Source organism: Rattus norvegicus, chromosome 1, assembly GCF_036323735.1.
Source record: "Rattus norvegicus strain BN/NHsdMcwi chromosome 1, GRCr8, whole genome shotgun sequence".
NCBI lineage: Eukaryota > Metazoa > Chordata > Mammalia > Rodentia > Muridae > Rattus > Rattus norvegicus.
Genome location: NC_086019.1, coordinates 213,032,998 through 213,059,692, shown reverse-complemented (window position 1 = coordinate 213,059,692; position 26,695 = coordinate 213,032,998). Strand labels below are relative to the sequence as shown.

Here is a 26,695-nt window from a genome sequence, read left to right as displayed (position 1 = left end):
CACACACTCTCTTGAATTCAATTAAATTGCCACATGAAAGAACACACAACAAAATAACCTCTGATCCAATCAATAAGATATAATTGCCCACCTAGACATACAAAGCCCTGTGCACATCCATTCCTTAAGAATATTCATAACAGGGCTGGAGAGATGGTTCAGCAGTTAAGAGCACTGACTGCTCTTCCGGAGGTCCTGAGTTCAATTCCCAGCAACCACATGGTGGCTCACAACCATCTGTAATGGGATCTGATGCCCTCTTCTGGTGTGTCTGAGGACAGCTACAGTGTATTCATGTACATTAAATATTTAAAAAAATATTCATAACAACCTGTAAATGTGCAGAGAAATCTTAACATCCGCCTCCATGTTCTCTTGGTTGTCTCCTTTTCTCCACCCCAGCCTCCACCTCCTCTCTAAAGCTTTTCTCCCGCCCATCCTTCCAATGACAGGCCTCATTCTATCTTGTTCCTGCCTTTACCTGCGTAATGACATCATCCTACATGTAAGCATTACCAAACTGTACCCATTTACCCTATTTGAACATGTCATCTGATTCTTTTTTTAAGGCTTATCTATCTATCTATCTATCTATCTATCATCTATCTATCTATCTATCTATCTATCTATCTATCTATCTATCTATCTATCTATCTATCGAGACAGGGCTTCTCTGTGTAGCCCTGGCTGTCCTGGAACTCATTCTGAGGACCAGTTTGGCCTTGAACTTAGAGATCACTTGCCTCTGCCTCCTGAGTGCTGGAAAGACATGCACCACAACCATGGCTAAAAGGTTTATTTTATTTTATGCATATGAGTGTTTGGCCTGCATGTATGTAGGTGCATCATGTGTGTGCCTGGTGCCTGGTATCTGGAAGTCAGGACAACAGATTCCCAGGAACTGTTGTTGTAGGTAGTTATGAAACACCATGTGATTGCCGGGAATTAAACCCAGATCTTTTGGAAGAGCAACCAGTGCCCTTAACCAATGAGGTGTTTCTTCAGCCCCTGTTATCTGCTTCTTCGAGATACAGGTCAGGGGGCTGGGAAGATGGCTCAGTTTGGTAAAATGCTTCTGGGCAAGCACGAGAACATGAGTTTGGTCCCAGGAACACAGGTGAGGAAGCAGGGCATGGCGGTGTTATCTCACAATCCCAGGTCGTCAGAGGGGAAAGATTCTCAGGGTGGATTGGCAGGCCAGCCTATGCTACCAGCTGCAAGGGTAAGGAAAGCTCCCATCACAAGCCAATGGGCTGAGTGTGGCAGCACACATCCTTAGTTCCATCAGAGGCAGGTAGAGCTCACCATGAGTCATTTCGAGCTGATCCTGGTCTACATGCTGAGTTCCAGGATAGCCACCAGAGATATGTAGTTAGGACCCTGTCTCAAAAACAAAGCATAGGATTGGAGAGATGGTTCAGTGGTTAAGAGCACTGACTGCTCTTCCAAAGGACCTGAGTTCAATTCCCAGTCACCACATGGTGGCTCACAACCATCTGATATGGAATTCAATGCTCTCTTCTGGTGTGTCTGAAAACAGCTACAGTGTACTCTAAATATAATAATAGATAAAAAAAAATTTTTTTTGGTTCTTTTTTTTGGAGCTGGGGACCGAACCCAGGGCCTTGTGCTTCCTAGGTAAGCGCTCTACCACTGAGCTAAATCCCCAGCCCCAATAATAGATAAAATTTAAAACAAAACAAAACATAGACAGCAACCAAAACCAACCAATGAACCAAGCAACAACAACAAATCCGCCCAAGATCACGGCTCCTGGAGACCATCCAAAGTTGCCCCCGTGGTCTTGCTGAGGGCGTGCAAATGCACACAGAGGCCAAGCTCTCATCTGTGCACGGTCCCCACCATTCCTCCTCCTTCTACACCCTCATTTTTGCACAGCGAGACAGACCCAGGCGGGGAGGCCAGCAGCTTGTAAAGTTGGCTTTATTGTTTCTTGCCACATCTCGGTGCATCAGAGCCCATCCATCCCGGGACTGTGGCATTCAAAGAGATAAATACTTCTTTCATTCCCTACACTGTAGCAGGGCGAGGTTTAATAAAAATAGCAATATAATAACAATAATAATGACTGTGATCAATATTAAAATGCCCCCTATGTTCCCCTAATACACTTGGTTGAAGCTTCCAGAAAAGGACCCTTCCTGCTGGGAAGGGCCGACGTGTGCCTGGAGATATTTAGTGGTCCCCGAAGGGTGTCTATCTCCCACCAAGAAGCCCTTATAAATACCCTCCCATCCCCTCCCTGCCTAGGAACCATTTTTCCTGGACGGATAACCTAGCAATAGCCCTGCTCTCACTCCTGAGCCCCACCCTAGAGAAAAGCTCCTGGGTCGGGCTTTCCCTGGCTCATTCTCCCTCCTTCCCTTCTGTCTCTCCAGCATCCTCCTCACTACATGCTTTGTCCTTCTCTCCTCTTTCTCAGTTAGCATCCATCTCCTGATTCCATCACTTCCTCCTCTGCTGCCTTTGCTCCCTCACCTCTCCTCTCTCTCTCTCTCTCACTTACCTCACTCTCTCTTTTCAATCCTTTTCTTGTCAACCAGAGCCCAGCCTGACCCTGAGCAGAGACCTCACATGCTCCATCTCGGCCTCAGCCTGGGCCAGGCTGCAGACAAGACACCAGCACACTCCCAAGGACCCGCCCTCCATTCCTCCCCTGACTAACTGCGTCCCTGGCCCTATGAAGCATAGCTTTGGCACAATCTTCCCTGGGCAGTAAAGGCGTGGCACTCCCAGAGGCCAGTGTAGGCTGTGATGGAAGCCCAGGAGAATGGCAGGAATAGGGCCAGGAGCCAGACCCCACTCCTGGGGACCCAGGCGCGCCTTGCTCTTAGCCCTCCACCCAGGCTCTCCCTGAGTCTGAATTTCAACATGTCCCGGACCAGCCGGGTATGGCATCCCTCAAGCTCTTTGCTTCCTCATTCCTTCTGTCTTGGGAATGGGGTGGGCACTGCCAGAGGGCATCAGGGGGAGCCCTCTGACTCAGGATCTGGAGGGAGACTCCGGGGCCGTTCTGAGACCTGGAGGGAAGAACAGGAAGTCAGATGGGAGAAAGGACACAGGTCTCTCTCTCTCATTGTGCCAGTGCCTCCCAGAGGTCTCAAAGGACCCAGCGCTTACAGTAGCAGGACCCTAAAGGAAACTACACTGAAGGTGTGAGGGAGTCCTCAGAGAATCCAGAACTGCAGGGAACAAACCCTGTGTCTTGTTCACTCACTGCATTCCACATTCAGCCCAAACCGTGTTTTACAAAGGCAGAAAAGTGAGAGCTGACCCCAACCACCATGGACCCCACAGCTAACAAAAGACAGGCATGGAAGAAAAAGCAAGGCAAACTGGGTGTAGAGGCACATGCCTGTGACCCCAGCACCTAGAAGGTGGAGGCAGCAGAATCAGGTATTCAAGGCTACATGAGAGCCTTTTTAAAAGGGGAGAGAAAGAAGGGAGGGATGGAGAGAAGGAAAGGGGGGAAGAAGGAAGGAAGGAAGGGAGGAAGGCCACAGCACAGGAGCCAAAACGGTAGAGGATTGTGTTGGTGGCAGTGACACCTGACCACGTCCCCAACTGCTTTAAAGGTCACAGTGGTGGGCAGCCTGGGCATTGAAGGCAGGAAAAGCATTCAAAGGAGAGGGAACAGCAGGAGCGAGAATTTGAGAGTGGACGGTGAGGGTAGCTGGAGGGTGAGTGCCTGTCAGGTCTTTCCGAGACCTCAGACAAAGATTCCCTCCCCATCTTTAGGCTGCATCTCTGAAGGCCAGCCTAGTCTACATATCAAATTCCAGAACAGCCAGGACTAAATAGAGAGACCCTGTCTCAACACCACCCCCTCACCCCCACTCCCGAAAGAACATAGCTCGCTCAGTAACAATGCTTAGCACAATCAACACTCTATGTTTGACCCCAGCACTGCAAAAAAATTTTTTTCTTTCTAGGCCTTGGGAAACGGCTCAGGTAGGAATGTTCAGCAGATGAGCATGATTAGCACACAACCCTGAAAGCTGTAACAGACGAGCCCAGGTAAGAGCTGATGCAGCAGCTCACGTCCATAATCCCAGCACCCCTGTGGGGAGATGGGAATCAGGGTCGGGCGTGGATAGGAGCTGGAAGGCTGTGTATACCGACCAGCCTGGAGCACACGGAACAGAAATGAGAGAACGTGTCTAACAGACAAGGTAAAAGGAAAGCACCAGTTCTAGGAAGTGTCCTCTGGTCTTCAATGTGTGGTGGGGCATGCTGCAGGCGTGTTTGTCCCTGTATTCTTGCACTTGTCACATACAATCCCAAGAGCTCCTCCCATGGGGCATGCCTCCCATGCATCCCACACCGCGAGGTACCATCACCTCACACCTGCCACTGTGACACCTTCAGTGTTCCAGTAGGACCAGCTCAGGGGGCTTGGTCCTCCCTGGTTGGAGCACACAGCTAGGGCTTGGAGAGCCAAGAGTTGCAGATGGGCCCACCTGTCTCAGAAGTGTTTCCCAGAAAGTGCCTAAACTTTGAGTAGGGGAGGGAAAGCCCAACCCACTGGCTTACCTGTATCAGGGATGCTGCAGGGCTCAGGGACCCCTGGGGGCAGGACACGGATTCGCTGGACAGAGATGTCCAAACTTTCCTCTTCACTACTGGCAGTAGGGAGACAGAAGCACAAAATGCCTGGGTCAGATCTAAGGGCTCGGAAGGAGAGGTAAGGTGGAGGGGGCATGCAAGTAAGTGGAGGGTGGAAGGCTGCCCTTACGGGGGTCTGTTTCTCCAGGGAGGCCATCATTGCCCATGGATACTGGACGCCGCAATGCCTCTGAGAAGCTGTGGGGCCGCTGCGGTCCGGAGCTGCGGGTGCCTCTGCTCTTCTGTTCCTGAGCCTGTCAGGGACAGTGAGGAAGGGCTGGGACCATGAAGTGTACACCATGGGAACTCAGTTTCTGGCATGGAAGTACTGAGGTCTGGGTGTTAGAGGGATGAGTCATCTGCCTCAGCAGCCAAGCAGTCAACAGAAGAAACCTGTGATTGGATCAACTACTACAGGGAGTTTTATGATTGGCTCCAGGGTACTCACTCACCCGGGTCCCATCCCTGGGGCCGGGCCTGCCCTCTGTAGGGCCCACGTGCACCAGGTGGTTGAAGTTGGTGGGCGGTGAGATGAACTTGGAGCGCACAAAAGGGTCCTTCAGCATCTCCCTGCAGGCAGAGGGGGTGTAAGGAGCGGGGCTGCAAACCTCACCCCGCCCTCAAGAGTAGAAAGTCCCACCCAGCAGCCACAACGACACCACAGCGAGCACCTGCGCTGCTGCTGCCGCAGCTCGTCAGACACCCGGAAGAAGAAGCGGCGCTTGCTCTTGGTGCGGAACAGCTGGCGCCGGCTGTTGTCCGTGAGGTCGGGAATGTCAAACTCATCCTTCTCTGTGGAAAATCAGGGAGCCAGGGAGGTGCTCACATGTCCCAGCCGGCTGGTGCACAAGCTCGCACTTGTGCATAGGTGAACACACAGAGATGCAGGCAGGCATATACTCCCTCACCTGCTAATGGATTCCTGAGGTAGGTCAGACGGACCTTCTCGGTGCCATAGAGGAGCAAGGAGCCTTCTGGATTTAGGGGTCTTACCTGAGGCAGAAAACACAGAGGTCAGGCCATGTCACCCACCCTGCCCCACCCCACCCGACCCGTGTTCTAGGTTGACCTTCACCTTCTTGAGTGGCACAGTCTGTACCCATTCTGCTCTCCTCACATCAAACACATCAATGGAGTTTTCACTGAACACTGTTAGGTAGGGTGCTGTGTAACCTGTAGGTGGGAAACAGCCTGTACTGTGTAGCCCAGAGCAAGTCAGGCACCTCTCTGAGCCTGTTTCCTCTGTCCCACAGGGAGGCCTGCCCCGCCCAACTCCAGAACAGATGAGATAATAGCCCTCACTACATGCCCACACAGTGGCAAATGCTTGGCATGTTTGTCCTCCCTTAACTCTCCGGCAGCTCCAGGTAGGAGCAGGTACTATAATCACCCCGATCTTGGACATTAAATGAGGTAATGGAAATCTCAGAGCAAAATAATGGTCAAGGTGATACAGCTGGTGAGGGACAGGAGACCCGGCCAGTGGCAATCTGTTACACTTAACCCCAGCCTTACCACAGATGGGCCTCTGCCCATAAAGGACACTGTCCCCTTCCTACCTCCAGCCCATCATATCGGCTACAAGTGACCACACCAACCCATGCCTCTCCTCAGTTCGTTTGTTCATTCTCAGCAAGCATAGCCCCCAGGGCGTGCCTGCCCAGGCGGGCCAGATGAAGGAGCCAGCCCTAGCCTGTTCTTCAGGCCCCAGTGCACAAAAGCAGTCACAAAGCGGATGGCGAGACCCAGAACAGAGGTCTGAACCAAGAGGTGGCATGAGAAGGAGTCAGAGCACAGTAGTGGGGAGGGAGGCAATCAAAGGCAGCGCTCGGGATGTGATGGTCGGTTACAGAGTGGCTAACTGCCCGGCTGGGACTGCCATTCAAGATGGCCAGGTAGAGGGGTTGGGGATTTAGCTCAGTGGTAGAGCGCTTGACTAGGAAGTGCAAGGCCCTGGGTTCGGTCCCCAGCTCCGAAAAAAAGAAAAAAAAAAAAAAGATGGCCAGGTAGAGAACGGAGTGAGGATGGCCCTAAGCAAGCTACTCAGGCCACAATATGGTCACAGGACCCCCAATGCCTGACCCACCCTGCCAGGCCCTCTACCAGCCTTACCCCAGCCAGTGGGTGCCACTGGCCACAGCAGCTCGTGGCTTCGTGACTTGCGGCCAGCGCCATCCACGTAGACGCCAGCAGTGGCGAAGAGCAGCAGAAGCTCGCTGAGGCTGAGCTCCACAGCACCCAGTGCCTCACCCAGGCCCCCACGGGACGCGGGGAGCTCCTCAGCCACCAGGCCGGTTCCCAGCGCTAAGGGCGCAGCCTCATTGAGCAGCGGGTAGAGAGCAAAGGTGCCAGCGGCACCCACACAGAGCCGATCACCCAGCAACCCCAGGCTCTGCACGGGAGCTGGCGCTTGTAGCTCTCGGATGCGGCGCTGCCAGGGCCCTGGTCCTGGGCCCAGCTGGTAACAGAGAACTTGGCGCTTGACTGCCACACAGAGCACTGGAGTCCGGGCCTGTAGGATGCTCCCAGCCACCAAAGCCTGACAGCCTCGGGATTCAGGGATCTTGGCACCTGCCACCTCTGCATTTTCCAGCTCAGACAGGGTGAAGAGGCGCACACTGGGACCACGGCCACAGAGCACGACCAGTAGGCCAGCGGCAGAGCTCACGGTCAACCGCTGCACCCTGCGGCAGTCTCCCACCTGGAAGATGTCTGTGGTGTTGGCAGGAAAGAGGAGCACTGGGTAAGAAGCAGCAGCGGCCTGTGCTGCCCAGGCCCACACTCCCCCAGGCTCAGCCCTCTGGTACCATTGCTGTGAAGATGGATCACAAACAAGCCCTCCTCAGTGCCCAGGGCAAGACGCTCTCGGTCTGATAGAGGAAGAGAGGTCAGAGGTCAGGGACACCTGTCCTCACTGGTCCTTGGTTTCTCTTGAGGCAGTGGGATGGTGACCCACACATTGGCCACCCACCCCATCCTTAGGTCCTTCCTGCTCAGTTTACACTGGTTCTGATGAAGAAGGGCCTTGGTGACCTGGGGTCAGGTTAAGGGCCACTACCTGGAGCTGTGGGATTCTGGGTAAGCCTCACTCTCCTTATACAAACCTCTACCTCTGGTTCCTAACTGACCCGGGCTGTGACCCCTGACTGGGGTACCTGCAAGCTGGAGCTGGCTCAGGGCCTCAGCTGCAGGAGGAAGCCAGAGAGTCCTGTTTCCTGTCCCTTTCCTAGTCGTCAGTTATGGAGGGAGAGCCCTCCCTGAGTGAACCCTGAACAGCTATGCACCTACTCCCTCGCTCACCCGGCTGCCAGGAAGAAAGTAATCAGAGCCTCATTTGTCTTTCTGTGGAGACAGTGTCTTACTCCATCTAGGTTGGCCTACAGTTCACCATGTAGCTAGTTCCAGCTGGCACGAGTGTGATGTAATCCTCCCGGTTGGTTGTTAGTATTGTTTTATTGAAGCAGGATCTCATATAGTCTAGGCTGTACTTGACTCACTATGTAGATGAGACTGGCTTTGAACTCTCATCCTCCTGTAGCTCCCTCTCCAGTGCTGGATTTACAGGTGTGTGTGATACCGCTCCCAAGTCCAACTTGTTTGTGTATGTGTGTTCATTTTTTCCAAAGAATTATTTTATGTGTATATGTGCTTTTCCTGCATGTATGTCTGTGCATCGAGTGTGGGCCTGGTGCCAGTAGAGGACAGAAGAATGTTCTAGTGAGTGCTGGGAATTGAACCCAGGTCCTCTGGAGTAGCAGCCAGTGCTCTTAACCACTGGGACAGCTCCAGCCCGGTTTTTTGGTTAGTTGGTTTAAGCTATTTATTAGCTAAGGGTGATCTGAGCTCCTGATCCTTCTGCTTGTTCCTCCAAGTGCTGGGAATATATGCATGCACCAAGCCATGCCTGGTGCGTTGGGTCTTTTGAGACAAGGTCTCCATATGCAGCTCACCTCAGCTGTCTTTAAAACTCTGAAGCCAGGTTGGGGATTTAGCTCAGTGGTAGAGTGCTTGCCTAGCAAACGCAAGGCCCTGGGTTCGGTCCCCAGCTCCGGAAAAAACAAAACAAAATAAAACAAAACTCTGAAGCCTTCTGCTTCAGCTTCCCAGGTCACCTCTGTTTCTCCTTAAAACTCTGTTCCTTCCACTTACTTGAGAGTCTCTTAGAAAAAGGAAATCCAACTGGGCGTGGTGATATATACCTTTACACACACACACACACACACACACACACACACACACACACACACACACACACACACGCACGCACATACTCTGCATCCATACTTTGGAGGCAGAGGCAGAGGGATCTCTGTGAGTTCCCTGACAGCCAGGGCAATGTAGAGAGATCTTGTCTCAAAAACAAAAACAAAAACAAAACAAAACATCAACAAAAGAAAGAACCAGAACCCACAGGAATGCAGTGTCAAGAAGTCAGGCTGTGCTGACCCCGGCCCACCACATGGCAGTGCAGTGAAGAGGGCCAAGATTCACTTATGCAAGGTGGAGCCCACAGCTTGTAGCTGAGAGAATGGTTACTGCATTTGTGACTCGTCTGGGCCGGTGTCTCCCTAAGGCCTGACCTTCCCCTTGTGACAGCCCTGCAGCACACGACTTACCAATGATAGCAGCACAGAGCGTATGAGGCAGCAGCGGCAGTCCATTGTCATAGGCCTCCTTGAGTGTGTACACTGGTCGGGGCCTTGGGCGTGCGTCCAGGAGCAGCCGCTGCAGCTCACTTAGCACCTGAAGCCAACGCTCCCGCTCCCCCTCGTTCTCTGCCAGCAGCAGCACAGTACATGTGGATGGTGGCACTGTCAGCTGGGAGGCTGTCACCTGTGGACAGGGAGTCAGACTGGAGGACTCCAACCAAGAGGCAGCCAGCCATATGTCCACCTTTCATCCTTTACCTACTGAGGTTTGCCAGGTCGACTGCCAGCTAGCTAGCTGTAGTGCTAGGCAGGGAGCAGGCCAGACATGGTGCCAGACAAGCAGAGGCAATGCCTGAGCCTAGTGACGGGCACCATAACAGGAAAGAGAAGCATTGCAGGAATGCAGACAGAATCCCTGAAGCAGGCCAAGAGGGCAAGGGTAACTGCCGAGAGGACAAGTCCACCACCCGGTGTTAGTGAACCTGGGGACAAGGTACTGGGCCTGAGGGTGCTGGCAATTCTGTCCAGAGGGATGAGAGTGAGGAGGAGTTACACATGAACGCAAGGCTAGAAGGAACAAGGCATGGCCAGAGTAGTTACGGACTCCAGGGTTGAGGGCGGAAGATGTCTGCAGGCTCGAATGCTAGGTGGCTCAGGGTATTGTTTGAGAGCCTCCTGATGGTACTGGGAAGCCATCCAAGGGTTTGTTTGTTTTTTAAAATTTTTTTTAAAGATTTATTTATTCATTTATTATATATAAGTACACTGTTGCTGTCTTCAGACACACCAGAAGAGGGCATCCGATCTCTTTACAGATTGTTGTGAGCCATGTGGTTGCTGGGAATTGAACTCAGGACCTCTGGAAGAGCAGTCAGTGCTCTTAACCACTGAGCCATCTCTCCAGCCCCATCCAAGGGGTTTTTTTTTGTTTTTGTTTTTTTTTTTCTTTTCTTTTTTTCCGGAGCTGGGGACCGAACCCAGGGCTTTGCGCTTGCTAGGCAAGCGCTCTACCACTGAGTTAAATCCCCAAACCCCATCCAAGGGTTTTTAAACAAAGCAGGAAATAGTCAGATTGCTGTGTGGCAAACTCATGGTGGCTATGGATGGACAGCATGTGGCAGTGAGGTGGCTGGCAGAGGGGACAGAGAGGAGATACAGCAATAACCAAGACAGGGTCAGCACAGGGAGAGAGATGGAGGCTGGGTCCTCCTGCTCTGAGCGCTCACCCTAAAGATGCGTGGCAGGTCCTTGGATTGGGCATGGATGACATCTGGAGCTAAGACAGGGGTGGCTGAGAACTGGGGATCCCTAGGAGGTACAAAGGACACATGAGATACCATACGACTCCTGAATGAACTTCTCAATACCCATGACTCGTCCTGTGTCACTGCCTGGCACTTACCTCAGATCCAAGGCCTGCAGGAGGACCCCACTGGCCATGCTGCCTCGAGGGTCAGGAGCGTCAAACAACAACAGGCGGGAGTCACTGAGAGCAGCATACACCCTCTGCCAACCCCGACGGACACCTGAAGGCCGAGGCACCTGATGGGAAGACAGGCATGGAGGGCTGCACGGGTCCTCGGCTCCCACACACATCCTCCTCAGCCCTCAGCCACAGCTCACCGACAGGAAGCCCTCATAGGCAGTGCCTGTGCCTGTTTCCGGGTGCACCCCCAGGGCTGTGCGGAGGAGTTCAGGGGGCACAGGGCAGGGTGGGGCTTGGGTCGCACAAGCTGAGTGGCAGAAGTAGCCACAGGCTGTGGAGAGATGGAGAATTGTGGAGGGATGAAGCAGGTCAGGCAGCCTGAGCCTTCCCAGACAGATCCCTTGGGGACTCAGGAGACCTGCCGGTCAGGTCACCATCACCAGGTCAGGTCACCCATCACCACTGAGAGAGAAAGGAGAAACTAAATAGGGAATTGACTAAGAGACATGGGTGCTGTCAGGTTGAGAACAGCCAGGGTGTGTTAGGGTCATGCCCAGGGGTTATGGTGAGAGGGGAGAGCCTGAAGGAGAAAGGTTCTTACTGTCACAGCCCAGGCCCTGGCGGCCCAGGCCCAACATCAGCGAGGTGCAGTGGAGACACTTGGTAGGGGATGGAAAACTCCGGGGACGCAGTGTGTGAGAACCAGGCTGTGAAGGAGCACACACTGTCAATATGCTTCAGTGCCTCCCAGCACCCTGTGCACCGTTCCAAAGAGCCAGGTGACCAAGAGGCTGTCAGTCTGCAGTGTCAACTCTGAGTGCCTGGGAGGCCATGTCAGAAAACCAGCACCAGCTCCACCCTCAGCATGGCCTGAGAGGGTCCCACAGGGTCCCTGAGGGACTGTGGGGAAGGGCTGAATAGGTCGGTATCCCACTCCCTGCCCCTCTGCCCACTGACCTTAGCAGGAGGACCCTCTGCAGGGGTAGGGTTGGCAGCAGGCACCCTGGGGAACACACTCTGCAGAAAGTGAATGAGCAAGTGAGCAGGGAATGGGCCCAGAACCCAGCTCCAGCCTGAGGACTTGCCCCAGTCCTCACCCCCATGCGCAAACTGCGGCGGCCCTCTGGCCTCAGCTCTGCTTCTGCTCCAGACCGGGGGGACTCTCCTGAATTGCCAGGGTCCTTGGCAGAATCCTTCTGGGGATGAGTGAAGATGGAAGAAAGTCAGGGCCGTCATGTTTCTCACCAGGACTCCTCCCTAACTAGTCCCTCTACCTGGATCTTACCTCTGTGTTCCAGAAGGACAGGAGAGGGATGAGGGAGGTACAGGGCTTGGCATCTGTAGACAGAGGGTAAAAGTAACTGAGGTTGTTGCCCTGGGACTAAGTCTCCACCTCAGGAGGATGCAGGTACGTCCACAGGTGGGGTCTGGGCAAGTGTGGCACAGAGCAGTTCAGTAAGTGGTGAGTGACAAATAGGTCCTTTGTGGGAGGGGCAGATCTCTCTCATCTAGGCCTAGCAATCATGGGAACTCCCGAGTATTCATGGGGATTGACTCCAGGGTAGGCACTCACCCCCTGGTCCTCGAGCTTGAAGTTCCTCCCGGAGCTCAGCCACCTCCTGCTGCAGGGCCTGGTTTTGCTTCTCAGCCTCTTGAAGGCGGCTGGGGGAAGAGGGCAATGGCTCACCACAGGCCTCTGAATGAACTCCACTCCTGTAGTATCTGACCATGCCCTCACCGTTCAGCCTGCCGCTGGGCCTCCTGCACCTGCGTCAGCTGCTCCTGCAGACCCTGCTTGGCACGGATCTCAGCTTCCAGTGCTGACTGAAGCTCAAGCCGGGCTGAGGCCTCCATCTTCTGCAGCCTCCGAGCCTTCCACTGGTGGTCCTGGGAGCAACCAAGGATATCCCTGTAAGATGCTCTCCAGGCCTGACAGCTTCAGACACTTCCTCCCTCCTTCCCACTGAAGCAAATGCCTCCTATGTCACCTGGCCAGACTCAGAGACCTATCTCTCCTCATCCCTTAGCATAAACTGGGAGTTTGGGGGTGACAACATGGCTCAAAGGCAGAGGTATGCTGCCAAACCTGGCAACCTGAGTTCAATCCCTGGGGACCCACACGGTAGAACCCACATGTGGTTCTCATATGTACACACATGCCACGACTCACAAGCACAGGGCTCACCAGAGGCCGGGTAGGGAGTGTTTGGGTGCCCACATTCCTCAAGGACTCCAGCTCCTCGGCCATCTTAGTAGCCAAGGCCTGCAGGTAGCCTCTCGAGACCTTCTCGTCATTCACCCTGAATAGGAATGGGCTGTGTGTCATGTCTGGGTCCTCAGCCATGTCCAGGCCCCACCAGGTACCATGGTACCTACCAGCTGAGGATGTCAGCAATCTGCGCCTCCCAGTTGCTCTCACTCTCACGCCGCTCACCTTCCAGACGCTGTCTGCTCTGTAGCTCCAGGTCCAGCTCCTCTGCCAACTGCGGCCACAGGGGACGGTGGGCTCGGTCCCCAGTGGCCCTCGCAGCCTGGATGTCTTCCAGTTGCCACCCCCCGTTGGGCTCCCCACAGGTCACCTACCATCCTGAACTCTGCAGAGACCCGCATGCTACAGTGTATCCAGCAGCTGGGACCCTGGAGCTCTGCCCTGACCCTGCTGGCACCCAGCCTGTCCCCTTGTCTCTCTACCCTTCTCACCCGTTCCTGCTCCCGGCTCAGCCGCTGGTTTTCCTCCTGCAGTCGGCACAGAACCTCCTCTTTCCCAACATTGACCCTGGGGAGGAAAGGTGAGGAGACAGAGTTGACTCCCAGCCCAGTGCTGCCCTGTCCCCTCCTGGCTGCCCTACCATGCACTCACCCTTGGCTGCAGGCGCACTCCAGCTGCTCCCTCAGAGCAGCCACCTCCTTCCTCAGCTGGGCCTCTTGAGACTGACCCTCAGGAGATCCTATGCCGTTGGTCTCAGGGGCTGCATGAACGGTCTTGACAATGTGGAGAGGGGGAAAGGCAGGTGTTTGTGAAGCCATGGTCCACCCCACTCTGGGACAAGGGTCTGCTCCTAGGACTCTAAGGTGGAGAGTCTAAGGGAGAGTGTCTCCTGCCAAGGGCCTGAAGCATCCATACCTTGGCCTGTGAAGAAGAGTCTTGTTTACATTGTCCCTGGAGCTGTGTCACCTCCTGACTCAGGGTGTTCACCTGGCCTTCAAGCTGTGATGGGGCAAGGGACAAGGTAACGCCAACCCTGTCCATTTATCCCTCTTCATATCATTCTGACAGACTCAGACTCATCCAGCAGCAAACCCAAGTGCCTGTCTCACCGCCAGGCCCTGTCCAATGTAACCAGCCACAGCGGGTGCTAGAGACATGGATTCCCAACACTTGCTGCTCCCCTTCCCACTATCATCACCAACCTCTCTCCGGACAACCCAGGCTTCCTCCAGCTGGGAGTTCAGGGCCTGGATCTGACTGGCTGCAGCTGCCTCTCTCTCTTGGGCTTCCCACAGCCTCTGTAGGAATTCTTCCTGTCGGTTCTGGGCTTGGCACAGTTCAGCATCCCGCACTTGCAATGCTGCCTGAGCTTCAGCCAGCTCCTGAGGACCAGGGTAAGCAGGACAAAGCCGAGTCGGGGCGCTGACCTCAGGGACATGGAACCCTAGGTCACTCACTCACTTCACCTAGTGCTCACCTGCTGGAGGCGGTCCTTCTCCTGTTGTAGTTGGATGTCTGGGGCTGGGCTTCTAACATGGAGGCCATCAGCCTGTGAGAGTGAGGCCTTGCTGTCCCTCAGTGTCTCTGTTGGAAATAGTCATTGAGACTCGCACACAGAACAACTCCACGTCAGTCAGGCACTCTGTGTACAGGATCTCAGAGACCTTTCTCCACAGCCAGGGAGAGGGTCTCTTCCCCACAATCACACAGCATACACAGAGCAGGAGGCAGGGCTGGGACCCAGGAGGGATCTAAGCTGGTCTAGGAACAGGAAAGTGATACCTGTCAGTTTCTCCTGAAGAACCTGTACTTCTTTCTGCAGTCGCACCAGCTCCTGGGGTTGTAATGAGCTATGCAGGGCCTCTGGCAGGAGAAGGGCCACTGGGTGAGTAGTCAGACCCGTAGCAATCTACCCCTCAGCCTGGCCTGGCAGGCTCAGCCTTGCCCAGCTGCCCCCGTACCTTGACACTTCTGGCTGAGCTCCACTTTCATCTGCTCCACACCGTGGGGCTTCCACTCTGGGGTAGCCATTAGCTCAGAGCTCTTGTCATCAGTGAGGCTGAGAGGGGACAAAGGAACACAGTTGACACCATCCATCCAAGAAACACCCAGGTGCATCTCTCCAGACGCAGATCCCAGGCTCTAGGCTGACAAGAGACCCATTAGATCACAACCTGCCTTTGGGGCTGTACAAATGACCTTGGACAGCAATGGGTAATATCTGAACTGCAGTTTTCTAACAGGAAAATGGAGGTATCAATGAGACCTTGCCCAGCAGTGGACTGCACACCTTTAATCCCAGCACTCTGGAGGCAGAGGCAGGTGATCTCTGAATTCAAGGCCAGCCTGGTCTATAGATCAAGTTCTAGGACAGACAGCAGGGTTATACATGGAAGCCCTGTCTCTAAAACCCAACCAAGCAACCAACCAACAAGGCTCATGTGAAGGCTCAGCAGGGGCCAGTGGGCTCCATCAGCTGCTGAAGGATGCCTCTTGCCAAGCCTGAGCCCCTGGTTCCATCCCTGGGACCCACAAGGTGGAAGGAGAGAACTGACCGACTTCTGAAAGTTGTTCTCTGCCCTCTACAAGTGCACTGTGGTACATCGTGCCCATATGCATAGAGGTTTATTAAGCAAATAAATTAAGTAACGTAAAGAAAGAGGTCAAACAAGGTGAGATGAGCCTGCTGCCCCACACCCAACAGCGATGGTCCTCGGGATTCCCTGTCAGAGCATGCCTTCACCTGTGCCTCTCCTGGGTCTCAGGACAACCAAGGTATTTGAGGCTCCCACCCATTTTACAGAGGCCAGTCAGGCTGAACAGGAGAGGCTGTTCATAGCCTTTGCTATGATCTAGTGCATTTAACAGTCTGTCACAAGGTATAGCCACGTGTCCCAGGGGCATAGCCGCCCATGACTTTGGTTTACCCTAAGGACAGAGAACTGAGGAGTGACCATCAAATGCTGAAGCCACTTTGTCCCTTCCCTCAGGGCTGTAATAGGCCACACATGTTCCTAGTTTCCGGCCAGGTATGAGGACCAGACTCACCTGCCTGAGGTATAAGTGAAGCCTACAAATGGCAGGTGGTGGCCTGAGAAGGCCCCGTGGGAGGACGGTGGCAGCGTCTCCTATAGAAGTAGGAAGGAGAGTCAGAGCCACAAACCAAGTGAGAACCAGAAGAGACCCATGAGGGCATTTACTTGGGTATATACCTGGGGAATAACAGCCCCGATCAAAAGGGACCACAACTCCCATGAACCTTTGAATTCAAGGTCTCCAAGAGGCTGCAGGGAATGCCCTTCTATAGGTGAACTCTGGTTAATAGGATAACAACTAAGGTCAAACGGCTTTCACTTGGTACAATCCAACACGCAGGTGAGCCAGCCACAGTTAGTCAGCCTTAACTCTCATGAGCCTCAGGGCTCCAGAGGCCGCAGCCTTTCAACTGCTTTAGGAAACATCTGGACTAGGTTCACATAGCTCAGAGGGTCAAGCCAAGCCTCTTACAGAGACATCTGTCACTCACTGGACGGTTGAGGGTATCATCATCCACATCGAAGTTGGAGGTATCCACCGGCCCGCGAAGCTCAGGGATGTAGGGTGCTGTGCTGGTTGCAAGTCTCTCCCAATCAACCCCTTCAAAGAACGGGTGGCTCCGGAAGTCGTCCAGTCCACCGCGGCCCAGCCGCTCCTCCTGACGGCACAGCAGCTGCCGGATCAGGGCCTGGGCACTAGCAGGCACGTCATCTACATCAGAGGGGAACTGGAGGTGGTCCTGTGGATCAAAGGAGGGCACAGGTCAGTCTGAAGCCCAGTTGATCTGAAGTTGCCCGCAATCACACAATATAGAGTCCCAGAGCCAGTCAGACCTCGTGGTTCATGATCTTGCCGTAGGTTTCTACCAGAGACTCTGCATAAAAGGGTGTTTCCCCAAAGAGCAGCTCGTAGGCGCAGACTCCCAGGGACCACCAGTCACACTGTGGGCCGTAGTGGCCCTTGCCTTCCTCCATGGCCTGTAGGATCTCAGGAGAGATGTAGTCCGGGGTCCCAACTGCGACTGATGAATCCACCTGGGTCAGGGGTGTTGGTGCCATGAGGCCATGGGACTGGACCCAGCACCCTACTCTCCAGGTACCCCCTACCTGGAACCTGCTGTCCCTGCACTTGGCCCGTATCCTCAGCTCCAATTCTAGGCGGGCTCCTTACCATGCCATTGTTGTTGAGACGCAGGCAGGAGCCAAAGTCTGCCAGGCGGATGTGGCCATTCATGTCCAGCAGGATGTTGTCAGGCTTGACATCCCTGAAGGGAGGTGAAAGAATGGAGGGCTTCATATGTGTGTTCAGACATGAGCCTGTGTGCATGCTTGTACATGCTCCTGTCCTGTGTGCATGCTCACACATGTTCCTGTCCTATGCACATGCTCATACATGTTCCTGTGCGTGTACATGCTCACACATGCTCCTGTCCTATGCACATGCTCATACATGTTCCTGTCTTATGTACATGCTCAAACATGTTCCTGTATTATGTACATACTCACACATGCTCCTGTGTATGTACATGCTCACAAAATCTCCTCTGTGTGTGCATGCTCATACATGTTCCTGTCCTATGTACATGCTCATACAATCTCCTGTGTGTACATGCTCATACATGTCTTTGTGTGTGTGCATATGGGAGTCAGTGAAAGCAACTATTGATTCTAGGGGCTGCAAGGTGCACTGTAGGGGATGCAGGAGTCAGATGTCCCCTAAATGGGTAACAAATACACCACTCTTCTGCCACCATGAATTGGGTGGGTTTGAGGCAGGGGCTTACCTGCTCTGAGCTCTGACTTCCTCAACTTTAAGATAGGCACACTGGCAAGCCCTAGCAGAGGGCTTTAGGGAGGAAGACTGGGAAGTGACAGAGCTTGGGGCCCCACCTGTGGACATAGCCCAGCTGGTGCAGAGAGTGGATGGCCAGAACCATCTCAGCCAGATAGAACTGGGCCAGCTCAGGTGGGAGGCGATCCTCGAAGCGGCTCAGCAGTGTGAGGAGGTCCCCGCCAGCGTAGTAGTCCATCACCAGGTACTGAAGGGCAGTATGGAGAGCCAAGAGTCAGACTCAGAATGAGGACACCTGTTGACCTCACATTAGTTCTTGGGGGACTCTGAGAAGGAGGGCTGAGCAGCGCCCCTGGGGACTCACAGTGGCTCTCTCTCTCTCTCTTTTTTTGGAGAGAGAGAGGGTCTTCCAATGACGCTCTAGCTGTCCTGGAACTCACTATGTAGAACTGGCTATCCTTGAACTCACAGAGATCTGCCTGCCTCTTCCTCCCAAGAGCTGGAATTAAAAGGTGTATCCCACCATGCCCAGGAGGTGGCGGCTCTTAAGCAGAGCTGAGGAAGGAGGGATAGGGCCAGGAAATGGTGGAAGAGCATCCCTTTCTTTTATCCCTAGCAAGGCTCCTTCCCCACCCAAGGGCCTCACCAGGTACTCCTCATCTTGGAAGGCGTAGTGCAGAGCAGTCACCCAGCGGCTATCTCCCTTCACTAGAACATCTCGCTCCTCCCGGAAACAGGCCGTCTGCAGCAGGTTTGGAGAACAGGGGTATAATGGGATCAGCTCCCAGGATCCCCCATTACCAGCTCAGGGAATGGAGGATTCAAAAGCTCAGAGGCACTGATCAAAGGAACAGCTCTGCTCAACCCCAGGCCTTGGATGAACTTGAACCCAGGCTTCCCGGTAGTGGGCCTCAGTATTTTCATAAAAAGAATGGGGACGATCCCTTCATCTTAAGTAAAGTTCACTGGGAAGGGTAGGGACGGGTGACTATTGAGAGTGGCATCTGTGCCCCACCCCTTCCTCTGGCAGCACGCATACCTCCACCTACCCATTGGCAGGGTACACTTGACCCCTAACTGACCTCAGCCCTCTTCAGCATCTCCCACTTATGCAGCATCTTCATGGCAAAAATCTGGCCACTGTCCCTCTGCCTCACCACAGCAACCTGAGGGAATGAAGCAAGGCCTGGTTTAGACCAAATCAAGTGCAAGGCCCCTCCTCCTCACCCACCCCAAGACTGACTTACCTCCCCAAAGGCCCCTCTGCCAATCACCTTCAAGATCTCAAAGTCATCTCTCTGTAAACGCAGCTCTTTCACTTTTGTTACAAAGGGGCCAGCTGAGGGGACAGAGTGGACAGCGTTTTTTCCTTGCAACCTCCCATGAGATTAGGACAGGGGTGACTTTCCCAGAGACAACCCAGCCAAGGGACAGATCAGAAGCAGGCCTGTTTGGTCATGATACGAGCTTGGTAAGGGTCCTGACTCAGTGGGCCACCTGGCCTCAGAACCTCCCTGGGCACCTGCTCTAGATTCCAGGTAGCCTCTATCTGAGGCACAGAGGGACCTTGTGGTCTTCTTTAGCCAGGGGCTTAATCCTGACAGCCAGGTCACCCTGGAGGCAATAAAGATACCACTCTCACCCCTAGTTGACAGCCTTTGACCCCACAAGGCCAGCCCAGGGGCCTATCTGGGAAACTGGATAGGTGACATTCTTTGTCCCCAGAAAGGCTTCTCTGCCATCCAGGAACTGTGGGCCTGGGTCTGGGGACCCTGTAGGCACAAAGCAATCTGGCCGGAGGCAAGGCCTGGGGCAGCCCCTGAGGGCAGGGAGGACAGTTTCTGCAGTGCTCCAGAAAGACAGGCTCTGCGTTGCCCAAGTGGGGCCCCTGGGTCAGGAGCAGATACCAGTCTGCTCAGGTACTCACAAGACACACAAACAGGGCCAAAAGCTTCACCTGGTGCCCAGTGCCAGCACCTGAGGGTGTGAGCACACAGGATTCCTTCCAGGCTTGATAGCCCTGCCACTTGGAGCCCTGCCTCCCTCTCTGGATGGGGCTTTCACACAGGCAGGAACCTCCTCCTCCATCACAGTCTATCCGCCTGCCCCACCACCACCTCCACAAGGGCCATGTCCGGCCACTCCCAGGCTCTCCCCACAACTGGAGTGGTCTTAGGCCAGGGAACAGGCACTGAGTCTTGGGGGACATCAATGGTCTGGCACCTTGCCTCAGTTTCCCCCTGCCAGAAGGTAAACTCCCTGCCAGCTGGGCGGGCCTGTGGGTGGGACAGAGAGCTGCTCCACAGGTTTATCAGGCAGAACCCCCACAGTGGGGGAGGTGTGGAAACCGAGCACAGAAATTAATTGTCTCTTCCCAGGTTTATGCACCGAGCTAGGGAGGAGCAGCCACCAGCCTGTAGAGCTTCGAGGTGACTGTGAGGGGACCACCAGCCACGTAGGCCAAACTTGGTGCCCAGATCAATCTCCTAGACAGGATGCCCGGTACCTTTGTCTTGCCAGAAGGGGTAGGGGCTCTGGGCAGGAGCAGGGACAAGTTGGGGCAGGAGAGGCGTGAGTCACGCCCGGCCTTGGAGTTACCTCGGGAGATGTCAACAGACGTCCCCTATGTTGGGGTCCTAATCAGAGGCTCCAGAGGCAGGCAGGGAGAAACACACATATGTGTAAACACATACGCACGCACACACACACACACACACACACACACGCATACCGCATGCATACACACAGGTACAGTGTCATGTGGGAGTGATGACAAATCAGACACATGTATAACACATAAGAGTCACAGAGAAACAGGCAGGCAACGGGGGCAGGGCCCTTTCACTGCTCTCACCCCAGAAAGAAATGGCAGGACTGGATGGCAGACCCCCAACCATACTACGTCAAGCCTTGTGCCTGCCCATAGCTCAGGAGGGCCAGGAACTTTGATTGCCTACTGGGCAAACACCCCACTCTCCAGGCCCAATTCCTATGCCCTCCCCACCAAGCCTGGCTAGGTGTGTCCAGGAAACCCTTGTGCTGGTACCAGTGCCCACAATGGGCTTAGGGTCACCCTAGGTCAGTCATTCCCAGGGATTCAGATGAATCAAATAGGAAAGGGTGCAGATCTACTTCTAATGAGACCCCAAGTCATCCAAAGGGGCTGAGGGTGGTTCTTAGTCCCGGCTAGAGATTGAAGGAAATTTGCCTGCAAGGTGAAGGACGAGGATTTGTGCGTGTCTGTGACTGAGCTAGACAGGTGAGAGGGGTCCCAGAAAAAAAGTGCCCATCCCTTGAAGAACGATGGAATTGAGAAAGTCTGTATGTTTGTTTATGTGACACAAAACGGGTGTCCACTTGAATGTATGTTCTGGGTGTGACGTGTGACCAAGGAATCCTGTAGGTGACCGTTGTGAAAGATGTGTATTGGCAACATGTCTGGGGTCTGTAGCTGGGAATGAAATGAGAGTATGTGTGAAGTGTGCATTGTGTACTTGGCTCTGTATCTGGGAGTTTGAAGTAAGGTGCAAGTGAGTGAGCACGCCGTGGAGTCCGATGGCAAGCGTTAGATACAGCGCAAGGACTTAGTGCATCTTCAGGAGGAAGTTTCTGGAGTATGCCATTCCCGGGAAAAGGTCTGGGGGCACAGAGCTCCAGGCGTTGTCCCTCCAGCCTCCCTTCCCGGGTGTTGCCCTGACCACTCACCCCAGCTCAGAAACTGCGCCACGTTACGCTCCCGGCGCAGGGGGGCGCTGCTGAGCTCCTGGTGCACCCCCAGCAGCAAATCCAGGAGGCCGTCGAGCCCCGGGCTGCCACCAGCCTCGCCCCGTACCAACTGCTCCAGCGCACGCAGCCGCTGCTCCATGGCTGCGGCTGGAGCCCCGTAACCCGGGCTAGAGCCAGGCCGCCCGCATGCCCCGTCCGTCCGTCCGGCGGTCGGTCCGTGGTTCCGCAGCTCGTCCTGCTCGGCTTCCCCCCTCCCTCCCGCCCTCCCCGCTGTCACCTTCCTCCGTCGACACCCGCGCTCCTTCACCTGGCCGCCCGCCCCGCCCTCCAAGCCCGCCCCCGACGGACAGGCAGGTGCGCGCCGGCCAATGGGAGCCGCGGCTGAAGGTGAAGGTGGGAAGGTAGAGGCGCGCGGGGGCGGGGCCGACCCTCGTCCAGGAAGTGGGAGGGCGGGCCACGAAAAGTAACTCTGGGGCGGGGTTGGAGGGGGGGTCCGTTGGGGTCACAAGAAGATCCCCTGATGACCTTGCCACCCCAGTCCCAGCCCCACCTAGATCCTCATGAGACATTACCCTAGATGGAACCTACCGCAACTTCCCGCGCGACCCGGCCAGCGGCCTGTCCCTTAGCCAGGCCAGAGGGGCTAGGGACGGTTGCAGCCCTGGAGCCGGATGGGAGTTGTAGTCCGCTTTCGCCGGGGTTTGCAAGCGGCGCTAAGGCAACACACCCACCTACCCCCCCCCCAAAGTTTCTGATCTCCTTTATATCCTTAAAACTAACCCAGAGACATGTAGTTAAGGTAGTATGAGCACACTCATTAAGCAGATGAATACACTGAGGCTTTTGAAGGTTGAGGGTAGGGGTCTCTGTAACTAGATCCTCGTGTGGACTTAGGTGGTACCTAGTTTTAAGACTTTGGCGGCAACAAAGCCCTGAACTGGAACGTGGAGGTCGCAAGAAATCCGAGATGAGCTGATGGAGGCAAAGTAGGAGGAGGTGCTGGCTGTGTCCAACGAGGTTTTTGATTTCTGGTCAGTTGTAGCCAGCTGTGCTGGCTTTGACCGGGGCAGACCAGATATCAAAGGGAAGGGTGTTCTGGTGTCTTTTAAACAACTCATTAATTAGAAGACCTCTTTAGGGGACTTGCCTCCCTTTCCAGACTGGAAGCTCGAGACCTGACAGGATCAAGTTATCAGCATTGAGGGAGGAAGCAGTCTGAGTGTTTGCAGGGGCAAGGTGAGTGGGACACCCAAATCGCGTTAAACAGGGGGTTTAGAAACACTGTAGGGGTATGTTGGGGTGGTGGTGTGGGAGTGCATACCTTTAATCCCAGCACTTAGAAGGCAGAGACAGGCAGATCTCTGAGTCCTGTTCAGCCTAATCTATAGAGTGAGTTCCAGGACAGCTAGGGCTGTTACACAGAGTTCCTGTCTTAGAAAAAAACAAAAAACAAAATAAAGAAGCAAAACATTGCAAATCTCTCGTTTGATCTTTACAGAAGCCCCTTCTCTATGGGGTCCACCATTTGAAATGGGGAAAACACAGGCATGCACTTCTTTCTCAGAACAATCAGGCTGGCAAGGAGACTCAGGATTCAAATTCAATGCTAGGCTGCAAAGGCCCTGCCAAGGGAGGATAGGGGAGGGCAGGCTGGAGTTTGGATTTATGTTTTTGTTTTTGTTGTTGTTTTAGCATCTCATATAAACTAGGCTGATCTGGAACACACTATGTAACCAAGAGTGACCCTGAACTCCCAAGTGTACTGCTTCAACTTCCTAGGTGCTTAGAATACAGGGGCGATTGATGGAGGGAGCCTATTGGTTCTCACCTGAGAGATTCTGAGCCCTCCTCAGGGCAGGGCAGGGATGGGGCCTACAGAAGGTAAGAAACCACAAGGAGGCGCCAGAGACTAGTGGAGGAACGCCTGTCTGGTATTTATTTGCCAGTCCTCATTGGAACACTAGGAGGCTGGGACCAGATCCTGGAACGCTGAATCTCTAGCCACAGAGGTCAGTTAAGGGCCAGCTGCCCAGGCCTCGTGTCTTGGCACACTCCTTGAAACAATCTCCACAAGACCCTTAACCTCTTTGAAAGCTGAATTCTGAGAAAAATCCCAACCCCAGCAGGCTTAACTCTACACCAGAGTGGAGGAGAAACTGAGTCCAAGCCAAAGCTGGGATTCATATTTGAATTGAACACACCTACTGGATGTGGCGGCCTAGCACTCTGAAGGCAGATACAGAAAGATCTCTGGGTTCAAGGCCAGTCTGGTATACATAGTGAATTTTAGGATATCCCGGGCTATACATAAAGACCTTATTTCAGTAAGTAAATAACTGGGCATGCCAATCCTCTCAGGCACTCAGTTCTTTTAGGTTCCGTATTAATTTTTTGTTTATTTTGAAACTTGGGTATTCTGGGCTAGACTTAATTTATTTACAGTCTAGATAGCAAGGTAGAGGTTGAACTTCTCTCTACCTCCTTCTGCCTCTACCTCCTCCGGTGTACCTGTTTCATGAAGTTTTAGGGAATCAAATCCATGGCTTTCTTCATGCTAGGGGAATCCTCCAACCAACTGAGTTGCATCCTCAGCACCCTGGATTAAATTTTCTCTCACCATTTTTGCAAGCTGCTGCTTCCTTGTCTGTATAAATGGTCCCTATCACATGTCAAAAAGCCCTTAAGGGCTCACTTACTCTCTGTGGACCCTGTTCTGGCTTCAACCCAAACACTCACAAAAGCCCCAGAACCTGGCACCCTTTGTCTTACTGGTTCTGTTCTGATCTCTGAGCTAGGTTCCCCGGCCAGAGGCCTGGCCTGGCCTGGCCTTGCTCAGAGCAGAGTACTATACTTAGCTCATGATCTAGCCCAGGGAATGAGTGAATCTGTCAGCCACAGAGTCTCAGCCCCGGCCGGTCTGAGCAGTAAGGCCACTGTCCTGTTTCTTCTCATAACATCCTCTTCCAAAGGCTTACTCTACGGCCATTGCCTCCTGGAAGCTCAACCAGGTCTGCAGGAGGGACCTGCTATGCTGCAGTCCTCCCTTGTCTCCTAAGAGTCCCTGGTAGAGGTGTTGGGCTAGCTCTCGGGGAGAGGCCCTGGCAACAGATAACACCTTACTCCCTTAAAGAGCCCCTAGTCATTTCAAAGTGGACACAGACCTCTGATCTCTAGCAGACAGGTATATCATTACCCACGTCCATCACAGATTGACACAGGGAGGCCGGGAGGCAGTGACAAACAGCTCTAGGTTCTTCCTTGTAGTCCACACCCTGAGTGCCAGAAGCAAAAGGGTACCACGGGCTGTGGGGCATAAGGAACAAGGCACGGCCCTACCTAACCTAGGCAGGCTTGGTGAATGCTCCTGTAGAAGGCTTTGGATAAAGAAAAGGAACTTATTACCTCAGAGCTCAGCCCAGGAGAAATAGACGAAGTTCCCAGAGGGGACAGACTCTGAAGAGGGAGGTACTTGGAGCTGGATGCTCAGGTGTTTCTGACACCCTTTGAGTCTGGAAGGAACCCAGATACAAGATGGGCCAAGAGGAGAGGTGCCTGTAATTTTTGTGGCCACATTTCAGGCTTCCTGAGCCCAGGCTTGCGGTTGCCCTTCTGAAATCTAGGCTCAGCCCCTCGGGGTGGCAGTCTCCTAGCTCTAGTTTCGACCTAGTGTAAAAGCTCTGGTTCTGCATTCTAAGAGTGACGGTGTCTCTCTAGACTCCAGAGTTGGGAACAGGAGGCTGGCTGTGGGGTCCCATAGGTCTGCTTGCCGTGGCCAAGGTATACTACCTTGGGCAAGTCCTTACCCTCTCTCTGAACATCTTCTATGGACAATGGAGAGAGGCACTGGATTGGACACAAGGGGAAACTAGGTGGCATGGGTTCCTCATGGGCTTCCTGTTGGTGTGTCTAACATTTCTGTCTAGGAATAACATGGGGGATCATCTGAGGCAGAGAGCCCTGCCTCTGCTACTCAGGGCTTTTTTGAAGGTTTAGGTTGGGCCAGTGGAGACCCCTCACATTTAAACCTGTGCCAGCTCCCACACTACTCTCCTGCTGGCCACACTATGGGTATTGTCTGTGAAATGTCCAACACTCCAAATGGGTGGACATATGGTGGTTTCATTATCCTGGGTTTTCTTCCCTCCCCTCTGCAGCTCCAGCTCACCACAGGGGCTCCCACGCTCTGTTCAGCAGCAGCTCATATGGTTTTGCAATTATCAGTCTCTCTGGGTGCACAGGAAGCCAGGCCTGAGCCCCCTTACCTTGCACCCCTGCAGCTCATAGGCGCCACCCTGTCTGAGCTACTTCAGGGAAGGGTGGGTCCTTTTGTTTTGTTCTGGATGTTGGGTGGAGTACCATGCTCCCCACAAACCTCATCCCCCTGACTAGCCCTAACCAAGGTGCCCAGGGAAGGAAGCCATTGAGCACAGGTCTCTTCAGAACCCAAAGAACAGGCTTAAAAGGGAAAAGGCAGGCTTGACTCCAGCAAGTGACAGAGTTGGGATTTAAACATAGGGCTGTTTGGTCAAGACTGCTAACTGCTGACAGATGACAATGGATTTCTATGTTTGTAGTACTGCAAGAGATCAAACCCATTGTCTTATGAGTCCTATAGGTACAAGCTGTATGTGTATGTGCGCGCGCACAGATATGTTTATAGGTGCATGTGCATATGCGGCTGCATCCTTCCTCAGTACTATTCACTCATTCTAGACAGGATGACTGGCTGGTCACATCTAGGGCTTGTATTTGCCTCTCTATGCACTGCTATATTGGCTTTTATGAGGTTCTGGGTATTGAACTCAGGTCTTAGTAGCCATCACCCCAGCTCAAGCTCTGAAGCTTTGATTATTTGAAAGCAGAGAACAGGAATGATGATTGTCCTCTTTGTTCTTTTTTCCTTTTTCTTTTTTTCGGAGCTGGGGGCCGAACCCAGGGCCTTGCGTTTGCTAGGCAAGCGCTCTACCACTGAGCTAAATCCCCAACCCACCTCTTTTTTTTTTTTTATTACTATTATTATTTTAGGTTTATGGGTGTTTTGCCTGCATTTGTGTCTGTGTATCACATTCGAATAGTCTTGAAAGTCAGAAGACAGTGTTAGATCCCCTGGAACTAGAGTTATATAGATGGTTGTGAGCTGTCATGTGTGTGTTGGGAATCAAAACCAGATCCTCTGGCAGGGGCAGCCTAACTAAACTACTGAACTACTGAACCCCCTCACCAGCCCCCTCT

General features: G+C 53.7%; 1 protein-coding gene and 1 long non-coding RNA gene across 8 annotated transcripts; one reads left to right on the top strand and one right to left on the bottom strand.

Moving 5' to 3' along the window:
• Positions 1–1,928: 1,928 nt before the first annotated feature.
• Positions 1,929–22,090, bottom strand: Cdc42bpg (CDC42 binding protein kinase gamma). Of its 7 annotated transcripts, none has more exons than XM_039108498.2 (37): positions 22,052–22,090; positions 18,985–19,076; positions 18,820–18,903; positions 18,384–18,479; positions 17,836–17,984; positions 17,117–17,210; positions 16,780–16,980; positions 16,437–16,685; positions 15,959–16,038; positions 14,872–14,969; positions 14,693–14,791; positions 14,388–14,494; positions 14,113–14,292; positions 13,826–13,909; positions 13,562–13,683; positions 13,402–13,477; positions 13,078–13,184; positions 12,887–13,001; positions 12,440–12,588; positions 12,275–12,363; positions 11,987–12,039; positions 11,799–11,897; positions 11,659–11,718; positions 11,303–11,408; positions 10,899–11,032; positions 10,678–10,817; positions 10,502–10,583; positions 9,243–9,459; positions 7,434–7,496; positions 6,739–7,338; positions 5,702–5,799; positions 5,535–5,619; positions 5,298–5,418; positions 5,079–5,196; positions 4,757–4,880; positions 4,555–4,643; positions 1,929–3,041 (listed from the first exon to the last, which is right to left on the bottom strand). In XM_039108498.2, exons 3-37 carry the CDS (start codon positions 18,859–18,861, stop codon positions 2,985–2,987), a joined length of 4,383 nt encoding a protein of 1,460 aa, XP_038964426.1. In that variant the 5' UTR covers positions 18,862–18,903; positions 18,985–19,076; positions 22,052–22,090; the 3' UTR covers positions 1,929–2,984. The 7 variants fall into 7 exon arrangements, with proteins under 7 accessions (XP_038964426.1, XP_038964415.1, XP_038964401.1 ...); XM_039108487.2 differs by lacking the exon at positions 22,052–22,090 and adding an exon at positions 21,443–22,029 and having other exon boundaries at positions 11,799–11,894; XM_039108473.1 differs by lacking the exon at positions 22,052–22,090 and adding an exon at positions 21,443–22,028.
• On the top strand, positions 13,179–15,559 carry LOC134483959 (uncharacterized). Its single transcript, XR_010061182.1, has 3 exons — positions 13,179–13,490; positions 13,808–14,795; positions 15,154–15,559. It is a non-coding gene; the product is annotated as an uncharacterized LOC134483959 (long non-coding RNA).
• Positions 22,091–26,695: the final 4,605 nt, after the last annotated feature.

Bases quoted from the DNA above. Each gene is read 5' to 3' on its own strand.
- Cdc42bpg (XM_039108473.1), bottom strand. From the start codon at position 21,602: ATGGAGCAGCGGCTGCGTGCGCTGGAGCAGTTGGTACGGGGCGAGGCT. The intron at 18,480-18,819 runs GTCAGTTAGGGG...AACCTGCTGCAG, and splicing joins AGATGCTGAAGAGGGCTGAG to ACGGCCTGTTTCCGGGAGGA. The intron at 4,644-4,756 runs GTAAGGGCAGCC...CCCTACTGCCAG, and splicing joins CCCTGGAGAAACAGACCCCC to TAGTGAAGAGGAAAGTTTGG.